Here is a 23,320-nt window from a genome sequence, read left to right as displayed (position 1 = left end):
CTAACAGGATGCAAACTGCTGCTATCATTTGCTAAAGAATATATGCATACTTACAAAAATATATATTCTATAATATTTATGATTTACCTTCTCTAAGTCAGGCTCTCTTAAAGCCAGTGCAAGCTCATTATTATCCATTACCGATGCTGCTGCAACATCTAAAGGTGTTGATCCCCGCATAGAAGGAGACGCTATCAAAAGAATTTCAGAAATTGGCAACATCTCAAAACAACACAGGATTCTGTGACCAAAATACAGTAGCTAAATGAAAGTATTTTCCAACTTACATTTCAAATTTGAAATCCACATTTTATAACATAAAAGCCATGCTTTTGTTGAGTCAGTATCATTAGAATAATACAACATTTGTATTTATTGTACAATAGTTTTACTCCATATTCCCACTTGTCATGCATTTTCAGTATTTAGGGGATATGAGAATCCAGTAAAAATACATCCATTCTAAGCAAGCTATACTGCATAAATGGTCTGCCAGTCAATGCAATAGCTGACACATAATATTAATTAGTAAGAATAACTCATTATTAAGAGGTGTTGGAAGACTTGCACTAAGAAGTTTAGAATTAATATACAAGGTAGCCAAAAATTTGTGAACTCTAAAAAAATTTAACAGCAATAAACACTATATGAGTAGTGGACTGTAGAGAAAATATAATACATATTTACCAAGTCCAACACTGCTGTTTTCCAAAAGATAGCTAAGATGATCGAACATGGCTTTCTGATTCTGTCTGCTGATGCGGCAAAAATAACATAGAAAACGACAGCAATTTGCCACCATCTTAGGAAAGGTGATTTCCTAGACAAACAGTACTATGTTAGAGCAAGAATACTATATATAAAAAAACCTCAGTATCATGTTATTTGCTTTTTCATTTATTTTTCTGTAAAACTAATCAAATATGTAGATAATGTATCCAATAATAAATGGAATTCCTGATTTTTTCAAAATCAATGCTTAAACTTTGGCTCCATTAAAGTTTATTCCGTGCATTATCAAATGAAGCCATTACAGGGAGAAGAACCTAAAAATGGGCACATTGAGGTTTGGTCATGATAGAAAAAAGGAGTGTTCCGTTCAGGTTCCATTATTCAGCAGATTAAAAATTGTAAGCCAAATAACCTCCATCCAAGGGAGATGGGAGTGAAAACCATAGGAGGTGACCACTATTGTTAAGCAAATTAACGGTGACTCCATTGTAAAAAGTCCTCTGGCGGGGGGCGGGGGCAATGAAACATGCACTGTGATCCAAACCTATCATCTTCATACTTGCCCCTGACATTCTAATGCAAATATGGATTTATGCAAGAACAGGTCTGTGGCTAACTGAAGATGCCAATGCTCTCTGGTAAATTTTTCAACACAGGAAAATTCTAAGTACATGTCCAAGAAAATCCCAGCATCCTGAGAATTCCTAGTAGGACAAAAAAGGCTGGATTGGGAAGAGCTAATAAAACCAACTGTCCCATCAAGTACTTGCTCTCTGTTGCTGCTCTGCTGACATTTTCAGGGTCTTCCTCCCTTTCTCCTCACGTATCAAGCCTGAACTCTGCTTTGAAAGATTCTGCTCTGTAGCCTTTTATGCAGATTTCAGAGAGGTATAATTTCAATCCCTTCTGCCTTCCAACTTTCCCTCTGCTCAAGGAGAAACTTCTCCCTCAAATTTACTGCCCAAGCAGAAATTTAATTCTAAATTTTGTTATTGGAACAATGAAAGGTACAACCATTTCCCAGGATCAAACCATACTTCAGCCAGTGCATCTTTTAGCCAAAATTTATGGCTCAACTCCACTTAGACCCAGTCCATTCATGAATAATCTACAACTAGGCAGGATATAACCACAATGATTTTCAACATCACATTGCAACAGGGCTATTCTGTATAGAAGTATATATTCCATGAAGGACCATCTCAATGTTCAGGCAGAGGCCAATAATGAAAGTCTGGAAAACCTCCTGTCTCTACTGATTCAATAACCTCTTCTTTGAAAATGATCCTGACAGCTCTGTCTCTTAGATAATACACTCTTAACTGTTCCCACTACCAATGCTGCTTTCATACTTTAGAAGTACTGCTGAATTTTTCTGAAATGTTTAAACTGTAGATTGTCCATTTAATGTCAGCTGATTAAGCTTGCTGACTTTCTCCATCATTATATGCCCGCCCCTCACTAAACTCTGAAATGAATTTAAAGTATTGCCTCAACCATTTTCCCCTTTCTCTCACTACTCCCTTGTATAGATGTATGCCCAGCCTATGCCACAAAGTTCCTTTGACACAGTGGTTTCACTAAATGTGGTAGCAACTTTTCCTTATTAAGCACAGAATTCAACATAACTCTACATTTATCTGAAGAGAAGCTTACCTGCCAAAATTTAAAAAGTAACAAATAATTAAAGTGGTATATTTCAATATCCTTTCACATACATGCACACAAGACAATATTAACACATTGAAATGTATGCCAATTAATGCACACATTCCTAAAAATATATCTTATCCAAATTTAAACTTTAATGACAGGTTGGAAAGGGAAGAGAAGGTACAAAAATATGATATTGTAGTTTCATTCTTCACTTGCACATACTTCCTCACTTGACCACAGCCAAACAGAATTGTGTACTTATCATTTGACAGAGGAAGAAATGGAGAAAAAAAATCATGTAGGTATCTAATTGTGCATCTCAGTACAGTTGTTTGCTAACCAGTTTGTATACAATGGTGACCTGAATAGTTGATAAATGCACACACACACACACCCATTTGGGTGTGGTTCCACTTCCCACCAAAACCATATAGTTCAGATGGAATATTAGTATTTGGATGAAGGCCCAGTTTAGGGCTAACTGTAGTAACTAAGCAAACTGCCCCTGTTAAGCCTGTTTCTTAATCGAATTTGGGCATCTAATTTCATGAACTGAAATCCATGACAACCAGCTCAAACATGATAAATTGTTCTCTCCCAATTTATCATTTAGAGGTTAGAATATCTGCTGCTGCTGCTGCTGCTGCTGCTGCTGCTGCTGCTGCTGCTGCACCTGGGAAGAGCTTAACTAGGAATTATTTGGTGAGCAGAAAATTTCAGCAGGTCTTCAGCTGAGGTACTGGCTGCACACACATAGCTCCACAATATGCCAACATCTTCATGGCTGACCTAAAACAATGTTTTCTCAGTTCTTAACCCCCAAACCTCTTCTTTACTTGAAATGTATTGATGACATTTCCATCATCTGGACACATGGAAGAGATTCTCATTAAATTCCATCAAGGGCTTAAGACCATCCCACCATCAACCTAAGTCTGGTCCTCTCTACAGAATAAATCCACTTCTTTGATGTCACAGTAAAACTACATGATGAATTCAAAAACACCATGTTAAACAGGAAACCTATAGACTGACATGCATACCTTCATGCTTCCAGCTTCCATTCAGAATATACCACCTAATCTATTGTCTATAGCCAGAATCTACATTACAATCACATTTGTTCTGACTCACTAGGCAGAGATACCTAACTGATGGAATTAAACTAGGCATTCAGCAAAATCAATACACAAATCAATAGAGCCAGATTGATTCCCAAGAATGACCTATTAAAAGACAGACCACAAAAACAGATTTCCACTGACCTACAGCTCACAACTCAAGCCATGCAAATGCATTCTTAAAAAGCATACTAGATGCGGACACTGCGTGTTCTGAGGCACTTGGTGATAGACCCCTACCTGAATACAGACAAGCACCAAATCTAAAGCAGTTTCTCACTTGGAACAAAAAACAATGAGACAGCAATACTAACATGAGAACCAGATCCTGAAACAAGCCCAGAAGCCTATATTGTCCCCACAATTACATCAGCAACACCATTACAGGCCCCAACAACTTCACACACAAGGCTAGAGATGCCTTCATATGCTCTTCCTCCAGTGTAATATATGCCACCATCTACCAGCAATGTCTCTCTGGATTCTATATAGAACAAACAGGACAGAGTTTACACAAAAAAATTAATGAGTGCAAATTTAACATCAGGAGTCAAAACAAGGACAAAATAATAACAGATCATTTAATGTCCCAGGACATTCCATCACAGATCTCAAAGTAGTTGTTTTGGAACAAAGAAATTTTTCCAGCACAACTGGGCAAGACACAGCTGAGTTTATATACATTAAGAGGTTTCAGGCTATCTTAGAGGGTCTGAACAAACACAAAGGGTTTTTAACAAATTACAGTTGTTTATTGATAGGATATTTGTAATCTGTCCCCATGACACCTCATCTTGATAACTACTCTATGTTCCCCTCCTTTTTATGCCCTTGTCTCATCCCAATATATTTAAATCCTACATCAGTTAAACTACTCCATACATCTGATGAAGTGAGCTGCAGCTCAGAAAACTTATAATAACATTTGTTACTCTTAAAAGGTGCTACCAGATTCTTTCTGATATTTAAAAGAAGTATTTAAAGGGGGAGGGGGGTAATATTAATTTGTAAGCCTGTAATGAAAGCTCCTAGAAAAACTAGGTAATATAACCATGAAATGTAATGCTCAGAGTTTTCATAATTAACTGAGAGCAAAATCCATATACAGGCAGTCCTCACTTAATGACCGTTCATTTAACAATGGTCCAGAGTTACAACGGTCTTGGGAAAAGTGCTTTATGACCCCTGTGGTCACATGATCACAATTTGCAACCTGTTTTACAATGTCATTAAGGGAATTACCACAGCCATTAAATGAATCACATGATTGTTAAGCGAATCACGTGATTAAGTGAATTCCAGTAAAAAACATCCATTACGGAAGCTGGATTCACTTAACCACATGATTCGCTTAAAAACCACGTGATTTGCTTAATGATCGCAGTGATTTGCTTAATGACCATCGTAAAAAAGGTCATAAAATCAGCTCTGATTTGCTTAATGACCAAATCGCTTAGCGACCTAAATTCCAGTCCCTATTGTGGTTGGATATCAAGAACTACCTGTATAAAGCTTTACCTAATGTTCATTGCTCTGTTTGCAGCCTACAACAAAATTATTTAAATGTATTTATCATTCTTAGACTTAGTGACCAAGTTATAGGTCATAGTGGTTAAATGTGCAATTTTGCAGATAATCTGAATCCTTAATTAAACCAAAGAAGATTTTGGTTGTCAACAAGAGATAAGCAGCTATATCAGGCAACAGAGCCAACAGTTAAATTGTATTTTCTCCTTATACATTACCTTTGATTCTCCTCCTCCAAGTACATTCACCATTACTTCCATTACGGTCTCATGCATCCCCAGTGCCCTCATAAGATTAGGATGCTGATAAAAAACTTTATTGTTCATAATATCCCTATTAGAAATAGAAAAATGACAAAAAATAAGTTGAAATCTCAATTAGTTTACATCTACTTATAAATTTTTACTGTCCAATCCATACCATTTAATATGATTTTTAAAAATATATTAAAAAATTAGGATAGCTTGCAATTTGGTGGTAGAAGCACCTAAGATGTAATTCTACCTGCAGTGATAAGTAATTGCTCCTAAAATCACTAAGATTGCCCACAAAAGATATACACAAGGCCAGTTAAGAAGAGTATGCTTAAGTTGGTTCCAGACATTATTTTTCTTAAAAAGTGTGTCCTAATTCTGCTATAAAGAATCTATTCAGAAAACTGGAATTTATCCAAATAAATATCTTAGAGCAGAGATTCTAAAACTATGGAGGGTCACAAACAATCCACTGGGCACCTTCACTCCCACTCTGCCTGAAGAAACTGGCTGTTGGCTTACCCAAGCAAAGTGAAGGGTGCAGTGGACAGCGCTCTGGCTTTGCCTTAGCAAGTGCATATGGGATTAAAATAAAAATTATCCTTTCCTTCACTCAAAGCTGTGGCAGAAGTCACCACCACCATCCTAAGTAAACCCACTGGGACAGCTTGACCTTGCAGCTGCAAATAGATTCAGGCAAACCCCTTTTGTGGTGGGAGAAGGAAAGAAAAAGCATACAGAGAGGAGAGGATTGGAGAAGGGTAACAACCCCCAGCCCTGTTTGTTGATGCTGCCATGTCTCATCTTCTCATATCAAGGCTCCTTTTATGTTCCATTTCCTAGAGCTGTTGCCACCATTTCCTAGACCTGCCTCACCTTCTTCTCCTTTTCCCATCTTCCACTGCCACCCCCCCCCACCCCTAAGAAGGGACCATACATCTAGTTAGGTGACCCAACTCCCTGAGGTAAGGCAGTTATCTAATTATCCATATTATCTAAGCCAGAACATGTCACGAGGCTCCCGGGGAGGCTTTCTGAACAAGCATCCTCCTCTTCCCCAAAACCCAACGACATAAGTAGATGAACAAATTTGTGCAAACAGATGAATTAAATTGGACTTGGATCTCTAATCTTTTAAGTGATAGCTTAAAGAAGATTTTTTTAAAAAATTAGGACTGATGCTTAATGCTTTTCAAATTAACATGTCATAATCAGCAGGTTTATTGTTGGAGATGCCAAGCATCTATAGCAAAATTTATCCATAATTTTTATCACATGCCAATTTACATATTAAATTGCAAATCCAATAAAGGAATAAATACATAATTTGGTGAATATTTGAGTATCATATAATATTCAACAAATGGCAGGATATCAGATACCAATGAATTCTAGAATGACTATGTGTCCATGTAGTCACCAAGATTCAACCTGCTGGGACAAAGCACAATCAAAGGAGAATGTACGTTAGAAAAACTAGTCAGACAGGGCATTCCTTTTTTTGGGGCGGGGGGTCCTAAGTGGGATATGAATCTCAGGATAATCTTGGGAAGGCTATCAGCATTGTTCAACTATACTTAATTTCTACAAACATTAGGGCTAACATTAGGGTCTCATCCCGGTTTTTAGACATGGCACCTGGTAGTCTGAAGAAGAACTGCCTCAGCATGTAGGAATCACATGAATTATTAAGCCTCATGTTCCCCACTTGCAAATATAGGCAGGAAGGCAGGTACCCATCTGAAGCATAAGGTTCAGAAAAGAATGACTATATCACTAAAAAAAAAAAACAGTAAAAGACCACAGTGACAAAGGAGGATCTCAGCACCAACAATTCTTGACAATGAACTCTGGTTATTCACAGTGGACAAAATAAGAGTCCTCCTGATTGTCCCACATAAACAAAGTTGGATTCCTTCAAGCAGCCAATCAAAAATTGAATACCTTCTATAGACATCTGTGGGGAGACAAGTGGGGCAGATGACCAAAAAATGTGTAATGACATTATGATGCAAATACTGCAACTCATGCACTTGCATCAGACATCAGAACATACGTACGCAATCAGGGAATTGATCTGATGATATCACCACACACATGTCATTTAGGCATCACTATACTTTAGTTAGCTGAGATTGCTGATCGCTTTTCAAAAGAATTTTTATTACTTATTTATTTAAGAGACTTACATATTATGCACCATAACTCTGGGCAGCTGACAGTGACAATAAAAGCATAAAAGGAACAATAAAGAACAGCCTCCAAAAAAAGCCCAACTCCCAGTGCCCTAAAACAACACTCTCCAATACATAATTGCAATCACTGCTCCAACCTCATCCTATCTTAACGCTTGGGGGAAGAGCCAGCTTTTTAAGGCCTTCCATAAAACTAGTAGAGTGGGGGCCTGCCAGATCTCAAGGGGAAGGAAGTTCCATAGGTAGGGGCTGTTACAAAGAAGGTACACTTTCCAGGCCCCACTAGATGACAACATTTAAGGAAAGCAACCCAGAGCGCACTCATTGGTGGAATAGACAGATACCCTCAGGGAGAGGTAGGCTCACAAATAACCTGGCCCTGTATTACAAGGGTAATCTCAGGTAGGACACATTGCAGTAATTTAAATGACCAATGCATGAGTAACTGTGAGCGAGGTCTCCCAGTCCAAGGATGGGTGCAGTTGGCACATAAGATGTAGATGTGCAAAGTTCCCCTAGCCACGGCTGCCACCTGGTCCTTGAGAAGGAGCTGCTAGTCCAGGAGGAGGATGCCCAAATTGTATACCAGCTCTGTCAGGGGAAGGGCTACCTCATCAAGAATCAAAGATGACAATCCAGTACAGTACAGTTCCTTTATTAGCTTACACCTAATAGACTAGATCCAGAGGGTACAAAAATCCTAAGCTGCTTGTCTTGCACTTGTCTAGGGTTGAGTCAGAGCCAGTTCCTCCCCTTCCAAACCCTCACAGCCTCCTGAATGGCATTGCCTGCCCAGCCAGGGTGGACATGTATAACTGGGTATCATCAGCATACTGGTGATAGAGCACCCCATGCCATTGAATGACCTCACCCAGCCGTTTTGTGTAAATATTAAAGACTGGTAAGAGACCTGAACCCTAAGGCATCCCACACTGCAGGGCCTAGGGTTAGACACTGTCAGGTTCAGCCCAAGAACAACGAGGCAATCCAGTACAGTACAGTTCCTTTATTAGCTTACACCTAATAGACAGAATCTCTTCAGACTAAAGCTATGCTAAAGCAACTAGTGGATATAACCTCATGAGACCCTAGGGAAGGGCTAGCCTCCTCCTCTTTCTGTTCCCATGATCTTGCTGAGGACTGAGGAGGCGCTTGCTCTGGAATGCTTCCCCTACCTCCTGATAACCTTGATCCTCCATTCCAGTATCCTACTCGCTCAAGCCTTCCATTATAGACATCCCCCGAAACCAACTGGAACTAGTCATGGAGAAATGAGGAAAACCACTGTAAAACAGTGCCCTCCACTCTCAATCCCTAAAGCCAGGCTGGAAGGATACCAAGGATACCATGGTTGCTGGTACTGAAAGCTACCACGAGATCCAGGAGGGCCAGGATGATTGCATTACACCCATCCCAAGCCCTCCAAAGGTCACCCACAAGTGCAACCAATGCTGTCTCAGTACTGTAATCTTGTCTGAACTCTGACTGGAAAGGGTTCAGATAATCTGCTTCATCCAGTGAAGCTGAGCGCCCACCACCCTCTCAACAACCTTCCCTAAAAAGGGAAAGTTGGAGATTGGACAAAGCTATAATATTTTCAGGTCTGAAGTTGGCATCTTGAGAATGTGTACGCCCACCCCTTCATGGCAAGCAGTACCACTCTTTTCTGCAATGAGGCATTAATCATCACTTGGACCCAACCACATGCCACTTTCTGGAAGGCCTTAAACAACCAGGAGGGACATGGGTCCAGAACACAGATGGTCAAGCTCACAGAAGCAAGGACCCTGTCCTCTTCCTCAAGATCGTTCATTTCATGCTCTTCACAGATAGCCGAGCTCAGACATGCCTTGGTCCCTTCCAAAGGGCCTGTCCAGCCAAAGTCCAACTCTAAGCAAAGCCAAATTACTTTGTCCAACAGTTGCTGAGAATATTCTTCACAGCAGCCATGCAAGGGCTCCCCAGAACCCCCTTACTCAGAAGGAATCTGGTCACCAGAAAGAGGGCAACTGGCTGGCTGTTTGCAGATGCAAGAAGAGCAGAGAAGTGGGCTCACTTTGCCACTCTTATCACCACAAGTCCTAATAAAGGCTCTTACCTGTGCCTGGTCAGCTTTGCTTTTTGTCTTTCATCAGCTATGCTCTAGGAGTCTCTTGTATCACTTCATCTCCTGGAGCTCCATGGTAAACCAAGGAGCTATACAGGATCCGCAATCACAGAGAGTCCACACAGGAATGATCTGATCCAAAGTCTCTGCAGCAGGTTCATTCCAAGGTGTGACCAAGGCCTCAGCTGGACTGTGCACCAGAACTTTGGGAAAGACCCCAAGTTTCCTCTGAAACCACACTGGGTCCATCAGTTGCCAGGGGTAGGCCAATCAAATAGGCCCCACTTCCATGTGGTAGGGAGTGGCCACAGAGAACTCCAAGGGCAGAAGTATGTGATCTGCCCATGGCAAGGGATTATTTTGGGGGAAATCAAGAAGCTTTCTCTACGAGCATGTCAAATTATGAATAAAAAAAAAAAAAGGTTATTCATCTAAAGCAGTGGTTCTTAAAAGTGTGGTCTGAGGATCCCTGGGAGTTCCTGAAACCCTTTTAGGGGATCCACAAAGTCAAATAAATAAATAAATATTTTTAAATTTCTCAGTTTTAATTTCTAATACAGTAAATATTGATAGATATTACCCACATAACCCAAAGCTCTTTGGAGTCCTCAATCATTTTTAAGAATGTAAAAGGGTCCCAAGATCAAAATATTTGAGAACCACCAGTCTAAAAGATGGGCAAGAATTTTGTTTAGTCATTTTTTAAAGCAGAAATTTCCAAAACTTACAGTATTTTCATAAAAGAATTTGAAAATAAAATATTTGAATATGAGAGAAAATGAAAATGACAGATTCAGTTCCAAAAAGTGGGATTTACATCCCGGTGGTTTTTAATCTGAGTTCTACCTTTTTATTCTCAAGAAGAAGAAAAAAGATTGCTCATCAGTTAAATCAAGTCAGGGCTATTCTCTATTGAATATGGATGATGCAGATTTTCACTTGATTTGTTTTTATGAGATCTTTTAAAAGTATATGTATTGTTGTATAAACTGGTTTTTTTTTAAAATGAATGTATAAAGAAATGAAATATATGATACTGCTATGCTGCTTGATTTATAGGAAGAAAGCATCACTGTTTAAGTTGCCTAAAAAACATACACTTTGATCTCAGAAATCTTTTCCTTATTAAACAGAAAGTTAATACAGAAAAAGCACATTTCCTATGTCTAAAAATGTCATCTGCCATCTGTCTCTATATTTTATCTATATCTCCCCCATGATATTACCAAACAGTATCAACATGGACAATTTCTCGAGAAGCCTGACCATTATATTGCATTACTTCAGTATGAGTCAGAAGCCAGGAGGAAATTAATCATCTTCAATTTTCTAGATTTTCATTTCACATATTAGCCTACTGTCCACAGCGCAAATTCTTTGAAGCCTATGAGAATGAGTTTCTTCCTAACTATCACTGTCTTCTCTCCTGGTAATCACAACCAAAGACAATTATATAACAGTTAAGTTATATGTAGAAAGAAAGGTTTTACCCTAATCCACGAATCATAAGCTTCTCTTCTTCCTTGCCCATCCTAACACTGAGGAGAGAACGGATCTGGCCAAGAGATGCAAGCAAGTTGATGGTATCTTCCACCGATACACCATTTATAGTATATGTCTTGGGCAAGGCTCGAACCAGGCCACCAACCCCATCATATTGGCGATGTAGCAAAACAAACATGGCCCTCACCAACTCTGGATCTTCTATTACAGATTCTTGAGCCCAACGTACCATAGTTTCTGATATCAGCTGTTGGAGAGTTGCTAGATGTAGAAAGCATTAAGACAAACATACAACAAAACCTTTTTTTCACCTTTAATAATAATTATCACATATGATGCCAATTTGGATTAGAAATTCAAAATGACGAATTTCTTAAAAAAGCAAATTAAAAATTATACTGTGTAAAAAGTACAGTGTCAGTCCAGAGGAAAAGAAGCAATTGCTTTATTAGTTACTAGAGTAGAAAAATCCCAATCATTTTTTTAAATGTTCACAATAAAAAAACAAAATTATTCTTTAACATAATAAAATACATAAATATTTAAATTATTTTATTCACTTGAAATATTTTAATTATTATTAATTATTACATTTTATTACATTATTTATTGTTAATTATTCAATAATAAATAATAATTATTTATTATTTATTATATAATAAATAATAATAATTATTATTAAATAATACACTTTTATTATTGAATTATTTAATAAATAATTATTAAAATATTAAATATTTATTAAATGATAATTTAAAATATTTTAAATTATCGTTAAATAAATAAAGTAAAAATAATTTAAATAATTATTTAAAAATAAAAAATTATTTATATTAGTAAAAATCAATAAAATTTTAATTAAAAAGGTAATTGTACTTTAATCAACTAATTTTACAAAGCAAGTGAATTAATGACAATATAACAATTTTCTATCCAATAATGATGAGAAAAGGGGGAAGAAGACATGTAAAGCTGCTGTTATGCAATAGCCGTCATTCCTATGTGTGGTCATTCCAGCAATAAAACTTAAATGGCATAAATGTGTAAGATTCAGTCCTGACGGGGTACTGGTCACATCGTAGAAGAGTGTTGCCCTGACTCTAGAGCTTCCAGCAAGCTTTGATTTGGAGAAGTAAAGAATATAGTGTAAGTACATGCCTCCATTGGTCATCTCATGCCCCACTGATGAGTCTATGCCCCCCCACACACACACACACATCAGTGCATCTTTACTAGTGGAACAATTACTCGTTTGCTGAGGGTTTTGTTAGCCTATCTGAATTCCATTTGTTTTGCATCCCCTCAGTTCAGCAGGCCTTCTGCCAGATCCTATGGCTTCTTAGCCAGCAAATCTTGAATGAAGAACATGCAATTATTTCACAATAAGCCAAAGTGCTAAAGTTGAACTGAATTTATAGACAATTATTCTGAAAGAGATTATGGTGTCAGAATGAGAGAATTATTAAACTATTCTTATTGAAGATTCAGATAACAACTAAACCTTATTTTACTTTACTTACATGGTTTCTTGTTATTATCATCAACTAGCTTCTCTGCTTGTTTCTTTTTCAAGTTTGTGACTCTTTCTACAAGATATAGCAGGCGACCTTTAATAGTTAAATCACTGTTTCCATCTAGAATTCCATCTTCATCTAGCTGAATTCCTAGACATAAATATCAAATATTTATAACTGCATTAAAAATAACAACTAAACAATATATCTGTATTCATTTCCAAGACCAGCCTCAGAATTTTGAGAGCAATTAGAGTGGATCTTTTGAATGCATGCCTTTCACAGCATGGCCATAATTTTAGAGTGTTCCAGAACTCAAACTTCTGATTAGGGAAATGAAGAGAATGTTAGTTCCAAAAAAAACATTAAGAGATTTGAATACAGCTACCCTAATTTGATTGACATTTTCTAAATTTATATAACTTGTCCTTTTCAGCATTGCAAAAGAGCATTCTAGTAACCCAGGGTCAACAGGTATATACTATACTACACACTGCCATTATTATGGAGACTATATTTCAAATTCAGAACCTAGTTCTGAAAAGAAGAAAAGTAATTTAGTGATAGTTGGCCAAGTCCTTGGCCCCCCAACATGATTTCCCTGAAGGCAGCAGGAGTTATATGAGACTGCATGTTCTAGCAGGCAATATGGATTGGTATTACACTTGCATACTGCAATTTTACCACCATATTCAATATGGTTTTAAATATCTTTGTATTAAAATTACATTTCAATCTACCACATTTTATTGAATAAAACGTATCAGTATTTTATTCGTTTTAATATTTAGAGCAGGGCAAGAGTATTCAAAGTTCAGGTTTACCACAATGTGCCATCAGATCTTCATGAAAATCCAGGAGATGATCCCTTATTTCTTCAGGACAAGGACAATCATTTTTATCATCCTTAAAATTCAGCAGCATGTTGATCTTTAAAAGCAAATATATATTTGAAGTAATGTTTATGAGGTGATATGTAAGCAGAATGAAATTTACTGCAGTATTGTTAGACTCAAATAATGTTTTGAAACTCCCCATGGGAGGGAAGGAGGGGAAGAAGTACAGATATTTGGCTCACTGTAATGACTTATCATTAGATTCATTTTTGTACAGTTCAATAATTCAGTTCCTGCAAGATGTACTGAATAGAAATAAACTTGGGGTGACGACAATACCAATGTCATCAGGGATTCCCTTTAGTGCTGGTTAAAATAGTTCAAATGACTTTCAAAGCAAAGAACACAAAGGGCAACTTTTCAACTCACATAGTAGGATTTTCCTATTCTTCTTCTATTACTAAAGATTCCATGACCCCTATACCTTGTGCTAGAAGGTCCCTATTCAGAACAAAGTAGGGGACATCATGCTTGGGGGAAGGGCTGCAGGGAAGATGTCAGAAGTATCTGTTTCACTATTTAGAATCAGAAGTCCAACAACTTGTTTATACAACAGTTAGTAATTAATGTCCAAGGCATCCTCATATTGCCTGAAGATACATACTTCAAGGATAGAAGAGGAGAGCACAGGGTCAACTGAACTCCATATACAATAGCAGAAAAGAAACTACAAGTAGTCCTCACTTCAAAGTTACAATGGCCCTGAAAAAGTAACTTATAACCATCACACTGTCCCCATGGTCACATGATCAACATTCAGGCACTTTGCAACCAGTGGGCATTTACAATTGTTGCAGTGTCCTGCAGTCACATGATCACCATTTGCATACTTCACAGCCAGCTTCTGACAAACAGAGTCAATGGAGAAGCTGGCAATAAAATCACAAGTCATGGTCATGTGATGTGTCGCTTAACAACCACAGGTGATTCATTTAATAACTGTGGTGGAAGTGAGGTCATAAGTCCATTGTGGTCACATGATGTCTTGCTTAAACAACCACATTGCTTAGTGACGGAGTTGCCAGTCTCAACTGTGGTCATTAAGCGAGGACTACCTGCATTTATAAACTTTCCCATTGAAAAGCTGAAAATGTTAAAATATAGAAAGGACTAAAAACACGTGCACGTAAAAACTAATACATCAGAAGGATTCTATAAAAGCCATCTCCCCAAAATGCAACTCTTTAATGTATGTGTGTGTTTTTTCCCCCATACAGAATATTTGCATCTATATTCAGTCATAAACAGTTGAAGTAATGTCATGCCTGATCCATATTTTCATGGAGGGCAAAATGCTTGTCAAAAGTGACTGCTGCTTGTTAATACACAATAGCTGACTTTTATGGAAATCAGAATTCTCATTCACCAACTTTTCTTATTTACAGTCTGATATACTCTGGTCCAGGAAAACTATATCCTGTACAGATTTTCTTTAAACTGAACAAAACCCGAATATAAAAGTATTTATTAGGTTATTAACCTGCTCCTGTGGTGGGGACCGAAATTCTTTTGTTTTCTTGGCTGTCAAAGCTGCAGACATATTTAATGCCTGCATAACTTCATTATATCGGAACCGCTGATTTTCTTGAAGTTTTGCTACAAAATCATCTGAAAATGCTACAATGGCTTCTATTCTATGGCGTATCTGGCAGTCACACAGGTATTGGAGTAAATGGCACATCTGAAATATAATTAACAGAACAAAACAAAATAAATGTGGGTAACACATGTTTTTAAAACTACTCTTTTAGGTATATGCTTTTTTCATTTATTTATGTCATTTCTCTTTTTAATACAATCCACATCCACTGTTTTTTATTCCTATTTTTTAAATCTTTCATTGTCTCCAGAATACTGAAAAATTCAATTTTCTGCCCTTATCTTTCTCTCAGCTTAAATCTTTAATTTCTTTTTGACCTCATGGAATGTATCATTAATTGCTCATGGACAGCTTTAATCTGTCAATATTCTTCTTATTTGCAATATGCATATGTTGTAAATATTTTTTATTTGTGTCTATTTTTCTCTATGTCTAGAACGTTTTTCTAAACTGCCAGCCCCAAATTTCCTCATTATTTGCTTTAAAACAAAATGTTTACCATTTCCTGCTTATTTGCACACTCTGAAGCATTTTGTGCTTTCGTATTTCAAAAGAAAAAACATTCACTATATTCCTTCATGAACGAATGTATCTTAGTAACAGCTAAATACCAAGAAAAAGTAACTTTCAAATGAAATAATATGTCTAGTTAAATAAATATTTTTAACATAATATTATCAGTAAAACTATTTTCAAGCTAGGGATAAGTTACATTTATATCTACTTAAGGCATGCCAAATCTTAGTATATTTTCAAGAGAAACAATGGGATTTTACTTATGCTGAACTTGGTTGAATAATACTTTTACTAATATTTTGCTTTTTAATACATAGTACACAACTGATATCAAGGTGCTGTGGTGCAATTTTAAGGGTTTACTGCTTCTTCAAACGATGTATAACATAACATCTTAAGAACCTTTCACTGAGGATAGTAAAGTCTCATAGAGGTATCTGTGTCTGTCATACAAATAACTTGGTTGACATTCCATCTTGCTTGTTTCCTGGGTAAGTCAACTGTGCCCTGTAACAAACCTTTTGCCCTAATGCTGTTGTCAACTATGCACTTACATAAAATTCAGTTCAGCAAAATGTCATGAGAAACATGTATTCAGATACTTATCCCCATTCTACAACAATTAAGCACCAGTTGTGCTCAGCTGGACAGCCAAGGCTTTTACATTAGCAAGCCAGACACATTCCTCTCTCCTGTCAACAGTTGATCTGCACCAAGTTTGGTGGTCAGCTAGAAGTCAACAGAACTCAAAGCCACCACAAGCAGGGCTACCTACTGTAGATGGTGGGAAGATGGTTAGCTACTCTCAGGCAAAGAAGCGGGAGGGAGAGAGGGAGAGAGAACAATATAGAAGGAAGAGAAACAATGATAAGGCACTATCACGCAGCCCAGACCAACCATTCATTCTCTCTCTTTCCATCCCTCAACACACATACAAACACATACACACGCTATAAAGATGTGCAAGACAGGAAAACATTTTGATTTTGAATTATTTTGAGCTCAAAGTGGGTTATTCTGACCTTACTAGATACACTCTGTGAAGATTGCAAATATTAATCTCGCTTTCTATGTGTGTGCATATATAGGCACATACATGTGTCTCAAGTAGAAAAATAATCCACAAAATATATGATTACCTGTGCATTCTTTCATGATTACCTGTAATTTCACAGGCTCAGGAAGTTTCATTTGAAGAAGTCCTTCTTCTGGAACCTTCTCTCTTCTGATTTCATCCACACCTGCCTCTAAATTTAAATTTTCTGTAACTAGTTCCTTCATTAATATTCTGGTTTCATCTTCACGGCCTGTATCTTCCTTAAACACACTGGGCTCAATGAGCTGCAAGATATGCTTCAGATCTCCATTGTGGAAGACTCCCATTATAAGAAGAGTATAAAAAAGCTTGATCAAAGGAACAAACAGAAATTCTGTAGTACCACCTACTGGATCTCTGACATGAAGGCTACCCTCCTGAACTGCTTCTGTCAACATCTCTATGGTTTTAGACTTTAAAATTTCCAGAGGAAATTCAGGACTGTATTGGTAGCATTCATTGTTAATTCTTACAAAACTGGGAGAAGAAAACTGTATTCTGGGTCGTAAAGATGTACTTAGCCCAATACCTGGTAGGCCATGCTTTTTGTGTTCATCAGGAAACAAAGTAATACTTTTAGTCTCATCTGTCATTGGAACAATAAACTCATTGTTCATCATCAGCCTTGCTGTGGCATAGCTATTAAGGTGAATATCAATGAGAAGATCATAATAGCCCGCACGTAACAAGCCTGGCATATATTTGTTCTCAATTGCATAGAGAAGCTGAGATTCATCAACATGGCTGCACATAGCATGTGCAACTCTGTTATTCCCAAGAGCGCACACCGCTGAGTATAGTCTGAGAGTATGATAATGAAACTTTAACAATTCTTCTTGTTCTGACAGTTCTAAAATATCTATAGACCTGCAGTAAAGAAAAGGAAGGAAAATAATTACATATAGCAGTATTGATTTGAATAAAGAAGTTAGCATCATCACTGTTATGATGCTAGCTTCCTTAAAACTTTGGGGGAGGGGATTGGTCAATTCACACTGCTACCTAAATTGTTGTTTAAGTCATATAACAATACATTAACATATATTTATGTTAATATACTGTTAACATGCATATACTTATACATACGCAACAAAATTTTGTAGTGTGAAATATTACTATTCAGATTTCTGGTCACTGCTTTCCCCAAGATTTTCTATAACCCTTCTTATATTAGTCAGCCCACATACCCAACTCTCAATGTACTATTTTGGTGGTTCCATCCTCTCTCAAGTTCCTTTTGTGTGTGGAAAGTGCTTTTACAGCCATACAATCAGTGTTCTAAGAACAAGTTCACAATTATTATATGACTGATAATTCAGTAAATTAATAAGGCTCATAACCTAGAGAGCACATTTATATATGCCCAAACATGCAAGCAATGTTTGGGCATAGTTTGCTTTGACTTTCAACCTTTTTATTTTTGGACTGCAATTACTCAGGCCATCCACATTATGAATTTCCAAAATAGCTTTCTAAGTGGCAAAGTACAGCGCATTATGGAGTAATTAAAATGTTTCACCAAGAATTAAGTTTCTCTCTTAGTACTTCACTGTATTCAGTGACTATGGGGTAACAGTTGTTGGGTAATATTATTATTTCTCCTTTGGAAGAAAAAACACAGTCTTGTACTGGGAACAGCTATAGCTAATGGAAGATGACATCTTTTGCAATGAAAGATTTAAATCTGGTATCTCCTGGTGATTGATGGACATTAATTGATGGAAGCAAAAACGGATTCTACTGTTAGAAAGATATGGGAAGGTGATAAGTGGTGCTGGTGTAAACTGAATTTACCTTTATTTTATTTTTTTTTCTTATTCCCCTCCTGCCCTTTGTATAGTTGATAGGATTCCATGTATCTGTACTAACATATCCTTTTTTCCCCAGATATATGATTTTCCATACACTTAATGTCAACACCTTATTTCATTTCATTTGTAAATGCAACCAAGGAATACCTGTTTTCCTCTGGAATGTGAAGGGACATGAACTGCAAAGACTCCAGACATTGTACTGACCAGCCTTGACGTTCACTGATCCGTGATATATCAACCTTCAGAAACTGATTTGGCACTCTGCTCCAAAGCACATGTGTCAGAAACTGAACATGGAGACGGGGAGGGCACTGAGGAAGTGGATTTTTGTGCTCACTTTTGAACAAGCCAGCTGACAATGGCATTACATTCTGAAGACAGAGCAAAACAGAGTTCTCACATTTAGAAATGAAATAACTTAAAAGCAAAAAATAAGCTCTATCAAATATGTATATGAAATGGTCATGATTCATAAATCAGAACAGGTTTGCTTACCTGTAACTGTGTTTGAATTGTCATGTTATGCATTCATACATAAAGATAATTCTGTGAAAATGTAACAAGGAGTCCCTCCTTGTGGGGGAGTTGGGTGGTGATATAAATTTAATTAATTAATTAATTAATAAAACATTCCAGCAGGTGAGATGGAAAGGGGAAGAACCTAAGAAAAATAGGTTGATTGATGTCAATGTTCAAGGTTACTTTTGACAGACATGCCACAACTGACTATAATCAGTCTGTCAGTATGAAAATATGGAGATCTATGCAAACACTACAGTGTTCTCCTACTCTCCTAGCTAATGTGATTTTGACAGTCTAACATCCATGGATATTAGTGGTTCAAAAAGTTTGTTTCCGAGTTTTATGAGTACCACAGGAAAATGCAAAAATAGAGCTGGAATCCAATCCATAAGCTGGATATCTTAGATAACTCTTTCAGAAAATGATGCCTCAGTGGATGCAACAAAATCCATTAATGATCCACTGAGGATATTTGGCTGAAGATGCTGCTGAATGCCTACTAAAAAGATAGTGCTAAGCCTTAAGACTACTTGTAAAGGGCAGATTAGCAGATCTGAATATGATTCTGATACTAAGGAGAGCAACCTGACCCACTTCTCATTTTAAGATTATTATGTAGTGCTTGAATGATCACCTAAAGCTCCATTGGTATAAAAATGCTTATACTAGAAAATGTTGGTTTCAACTACCTGTGCTGCAAAACCAGGGACAGATCTTGTTGTTCCTTCAGGAAAAATGATCTATGGATGGCATATGCATAGCTTGTACAGGGGATGTACAACACAATTTATATTCATACAGCTAAGCAAAAGCATGGCCAAAGGAGTCATTGTTCAATATAGCAATGTGGATTCTTACTACTGAGATATTTCAAGGGATGTATCACACCCAAATCTGTAGGACAATGATTAAAAGCCTCAATAAGTGAAAATCCTTCTTTGTTCAGGTACTAAACAAAAGTGGTATTGTCCAATGCAACCTATCATACATAGTTCTTGATGGCATGAAGCATCTTGCATACCGCAAATCACATATAGAGAAATTACTCCCACAGTGCCCATTGATGGGTAGACAGTCACAATGAATCTCACATTCTTCGAAGCATCAGCTATTATAATATGAGAAAATGCTGGAGATATGAATGACTAATCTTTTGATCAAGTTTATATGTTCATCCCAATGGTGGACATTGAGCAGTAAAATATGACTCATATTCCGAGAGTCCCTTCTATGTAGAAATCAGTGTTGTAACTTTCTATGAAAAAAAATGGTAAAAAGTACAACCACAGTAGGTGCTACCATAAAGCCTAATCATATTTTTACTGAAAGAACAATGATATGAATCTTTCTGGCAATATGGGAAGCAATTATAGAGAGAGCTTTAATCTTCTTGGCTGGAAGAAAAGCCAATGTCCTATAGTTCCAGTTAACTGAGGGACTAGGTATAATTTTGTTTTTATGCTGGCACAGAGTTCAAGCCTCTCCAAGAACTGAAGGGTATTTCAAACATGATAGCATAATCTGCTTTGGAATGAAGCTATCAATAACTAGTCTATGTACAGAAAGACATGGAAATATGCTAATATTTACACTTTACACTTGAATCATAGTATTCTTCTGGGCCATCTGGCAGGGTTGGGCCTTGGAGAAACTGTTTTGCAATTATTTCAGTCTTTCTTGTTGGGATGTGCCCAGAAGGTGGTGCCAGAGTCTTCTTTGACACCTAGATTGTTAACCAATGGTGTCCAACAGAATTCCATATTATTCCCTTGCTGTTTAACATCTGCATGAAAACACTTAGGGCAGGGGTTTCTAAACTTTTTGCCATCATACCTCCCTTTAGTGTAATCTTAATGTACGCATCTCCCCTAAAAATCCAAACACCAAAATGAACACAAATGAACAATGAAAACAATACAATGAAACTCTGGGAAAGGTGGATTCATTGTAACAATGTAACTGAAAGGTTCTTCACACCTCCCCAAGGGAGGTACATCTCACAGTTTGAGAAACCCTGACTCAGGAGCTCATTTGGCATTTTGGAGTGGAATCAGTATGCTAAGGGGACCCAGTTCTACTGCTCCTTACATTCTAACTCCAGGGAAGCAAATCCAGAACTTTGCCTAACTTCAATAACAGGCTGAGGGAGAACAATCCAAGTTTAATTCTAGACAAGATGGAGGTACTGTTGATAAGAAAGAAGATGAAACACTGGACTCAGAAAAAAACTTTTTCTGAAAGGGATTGCATTCTCTCAGCAAAAACAGGTACACAGATTGGGAACGCTCCTTGAATCTCAGCTCTGGCTAGGAGTATGTTTCAGCATTAGAACTAGTATGCCAATTGTGATTTTCCTGAGCACGTGAAACTTAGTGGCAGTTATCCACATCTTGATAGTAATGTATCTCAACTACTGCAATGTGCTTTATATAGGGCAACCCTTGCAAAGTGTCTGGAAATTGCTTGTGGTACAGAACACAGCAACCAAGCTGCTGATCTGTACAAGATATAAGAATCACCATCTCATTGCCTCATGAGATGGGCAGTGTCTAAATCAGAAAAATACATACATACATACATACATATATACATAAAACCATATGATACCTGAACTGAAAAATATGTACTGGCTACCAATTATTTACTGGGCATAGTTTACGATGCTGATTGACTTTAAACTTCTAAAGTGCTTAGAGGCTGAGCCTTTCCCACTATGAACTTGCTCAATTATCTAGATAAGCAAGACAACCCCTTCTGGGAAAGAAAAAACAAAACAAAAACCTTTGCTGTCAGGAGCCTACTAGTTACATGGGAAAGAGACTTCTCCTGTGTGGTTCCCAGTCTATGGAATGTGCTCCTAAGGAGATGCATTTGATTCCTACTTTCCCTTTATTTAGGAAGATGGTAAAAATACAACTCTTTTGCCAAACTTTTAATTGCTAAATATGTTAATGTTTGATTTTAATTTTGTTTTATACTTTGAATTTTAGTTATAAGTCACTTTGAGTGACAGAATAAAGACAAGGTATACAATTATAAACACTTAAACAAACTAACAAGAAATCAAAAATGCTGATTGATTCAGATGTCATCAGAGAGTACTTAGATGATAATCAGACTCCTATAAATACACTCATTCTGATGGAAGTCTGAAAACTGAAGAATAGCATGTTCTCCTATGGTTCTGTGGCTAACTACTTCTTCAAATAAAAGGAGTTAGATTCTAACTCAGCATAGTGGTAAAAAAAAAAGCTGATCTGCCAGGTGCTTGCACCAGTAGACAACAGTATGACCTATATATTGGTAATAAGGGGCTATACTAATACAGACACTCTAATTAGTCCTATCATCAACATACTGGAGTTTACAATGTTGATGATGAAAGATTCAGAGTTTTCTTCTTTTTCTTTTTAGAGATTACCATCCACACCTTCAGGAACCTTTCCTGTTTTCAGTTTTCTTGTCTGAAGGCAAGAAACTTTTGGCTATGGTAAATTCCCAACCAAGGCTATCTACAGATGCAGAACTAACATCTGTTCTAAAGAAGGATTATGATGAACAGATGACTTGAATATGTTAAATAGGTCACTGGAGATTTTTTTAAACTACAGCTCACACCTCCACCATTTTTTCTCTTACTGAAATATAAAACCAGAGCTTGGTTTCTGTGGTCACAGAAGATAAATGGGAGATGTAGGGGAGAGGAGAATCCATTTGACTATGGTTCTGTTATTGATTTTGTATACAACCCTATATTTACTTTTAGGAAAGTACTGGACAGTCTCTCAAGGTTTTACTTTCAATATAGCTGATGGATGATGAGGAAGTGCGAAAGGAAAGGCCACACTTCTACCATTGGATAAGGAAAAATTTCTCCCCAATTTTGTTACCATTGTAAAAGGTTGGGACCAGAATATCAGGAATGTTTTAAATACAATAAACTAAATGGGTGGTTGTTACCTTTATTCGTCCCAACTCAAACTGGAAAATGTTAGGGCTTGTGGCTTGTGCAAATACTGCAGGAAATAATTTAGTGCTTGGCTCCACCTAAATAAAAAACAAATTTATTATAAGTCAAAATAGGTATAAAGATAGTTTGCAGAGATGCCATATTAGCCTAAGCTTTTGCCATAATAAAACTGTAAATCTTTCAGGAGCTACATGCCTTCCAAAGCTGAAATTTGGGGAAATTACTACTTTCTTTTCAAATATAATAAAAACGTTCTTTTAAAAAATGAATCAGATTTTGTTGGGCGAATTACAACCA

The 23,320-nt window shown here is 37.1% G+C and overlaps 1 protein-coding gene across 3 annotated transcripts in view; it reads right to left on the bottom strand.

Moving 5' to 3' along the window:
- RYR2 (ryanodine receptor 2) overlaps positions 1-23,320 on the bottom strand; it is a 332,798-nt gene that overhangs the window by 133,005 nt on the left and 176,473 nt on the right. For all 3 annotated transcript variants that reach the window (XR_015796687.1, XM_088143916.1, XM_088143914.1), the window contains 10 exons: positions 23,014-23,100; positions 18,676-18,902; positions 16,783-17,584; positions 14,986-15,186; positions 13,434-13,539; positions 12,616-12,759; positions 11,083-11,356; positions 5,255-5,369; positions 688-820; positions 88-191 (listed from right to left, as the gene is read on the bottom strand). Coding sequence is in view for 2 of the 3 variants with exons in the window: in XM_088143916.1 (XP_088000042.1) it covers positions 88-191; positions 688-820; positions 5,255-5,369; positions 11,083-11,356; positions 12,616-12,759; positions 13,434-13,539; positions 14,986-15,186; positions 16,783-17,584; positions 18,676-18,902; positions 23,014-23,100 (2,193 nt within the window). In the remaining variant the exon portion in view is untranslated. The remainder of the gene's footprint in view (positions 1-87; positions 192-687; positions 821-5,254; positions 5,370-11,082; positions 11,357-12,615; positions 12,760-13,433; positions 13,540-14,985; positions 15,187-16,782; positions 17,585-18,675; positions 18,903-23,013; positions 23,101-23,320) is intronic.

The sequence above is a fragment of the Python bivittatus genome, unplaced genomic scaffold (genome assembly GCF_059951505.1).
Source record: "Python bivittatus isolate LINGU-HERP-01145 unplaced genomic scaffold, Pbiv_v1 ctg000020_np1212, whole genome shotgun sequence".
Classification (NCBI taxonomy): domain Eukaryota; kingdom Metazoa; phylum Chordata; class Lepidosauria; order Squamata; family Pythonidae; genus Python; species Python bivittatus.
The sequence above is the reverse complement of the archived record's forward strand: the minus strand, read 5'-3'. Positions and strand labels throughout refer to the sequence as shown.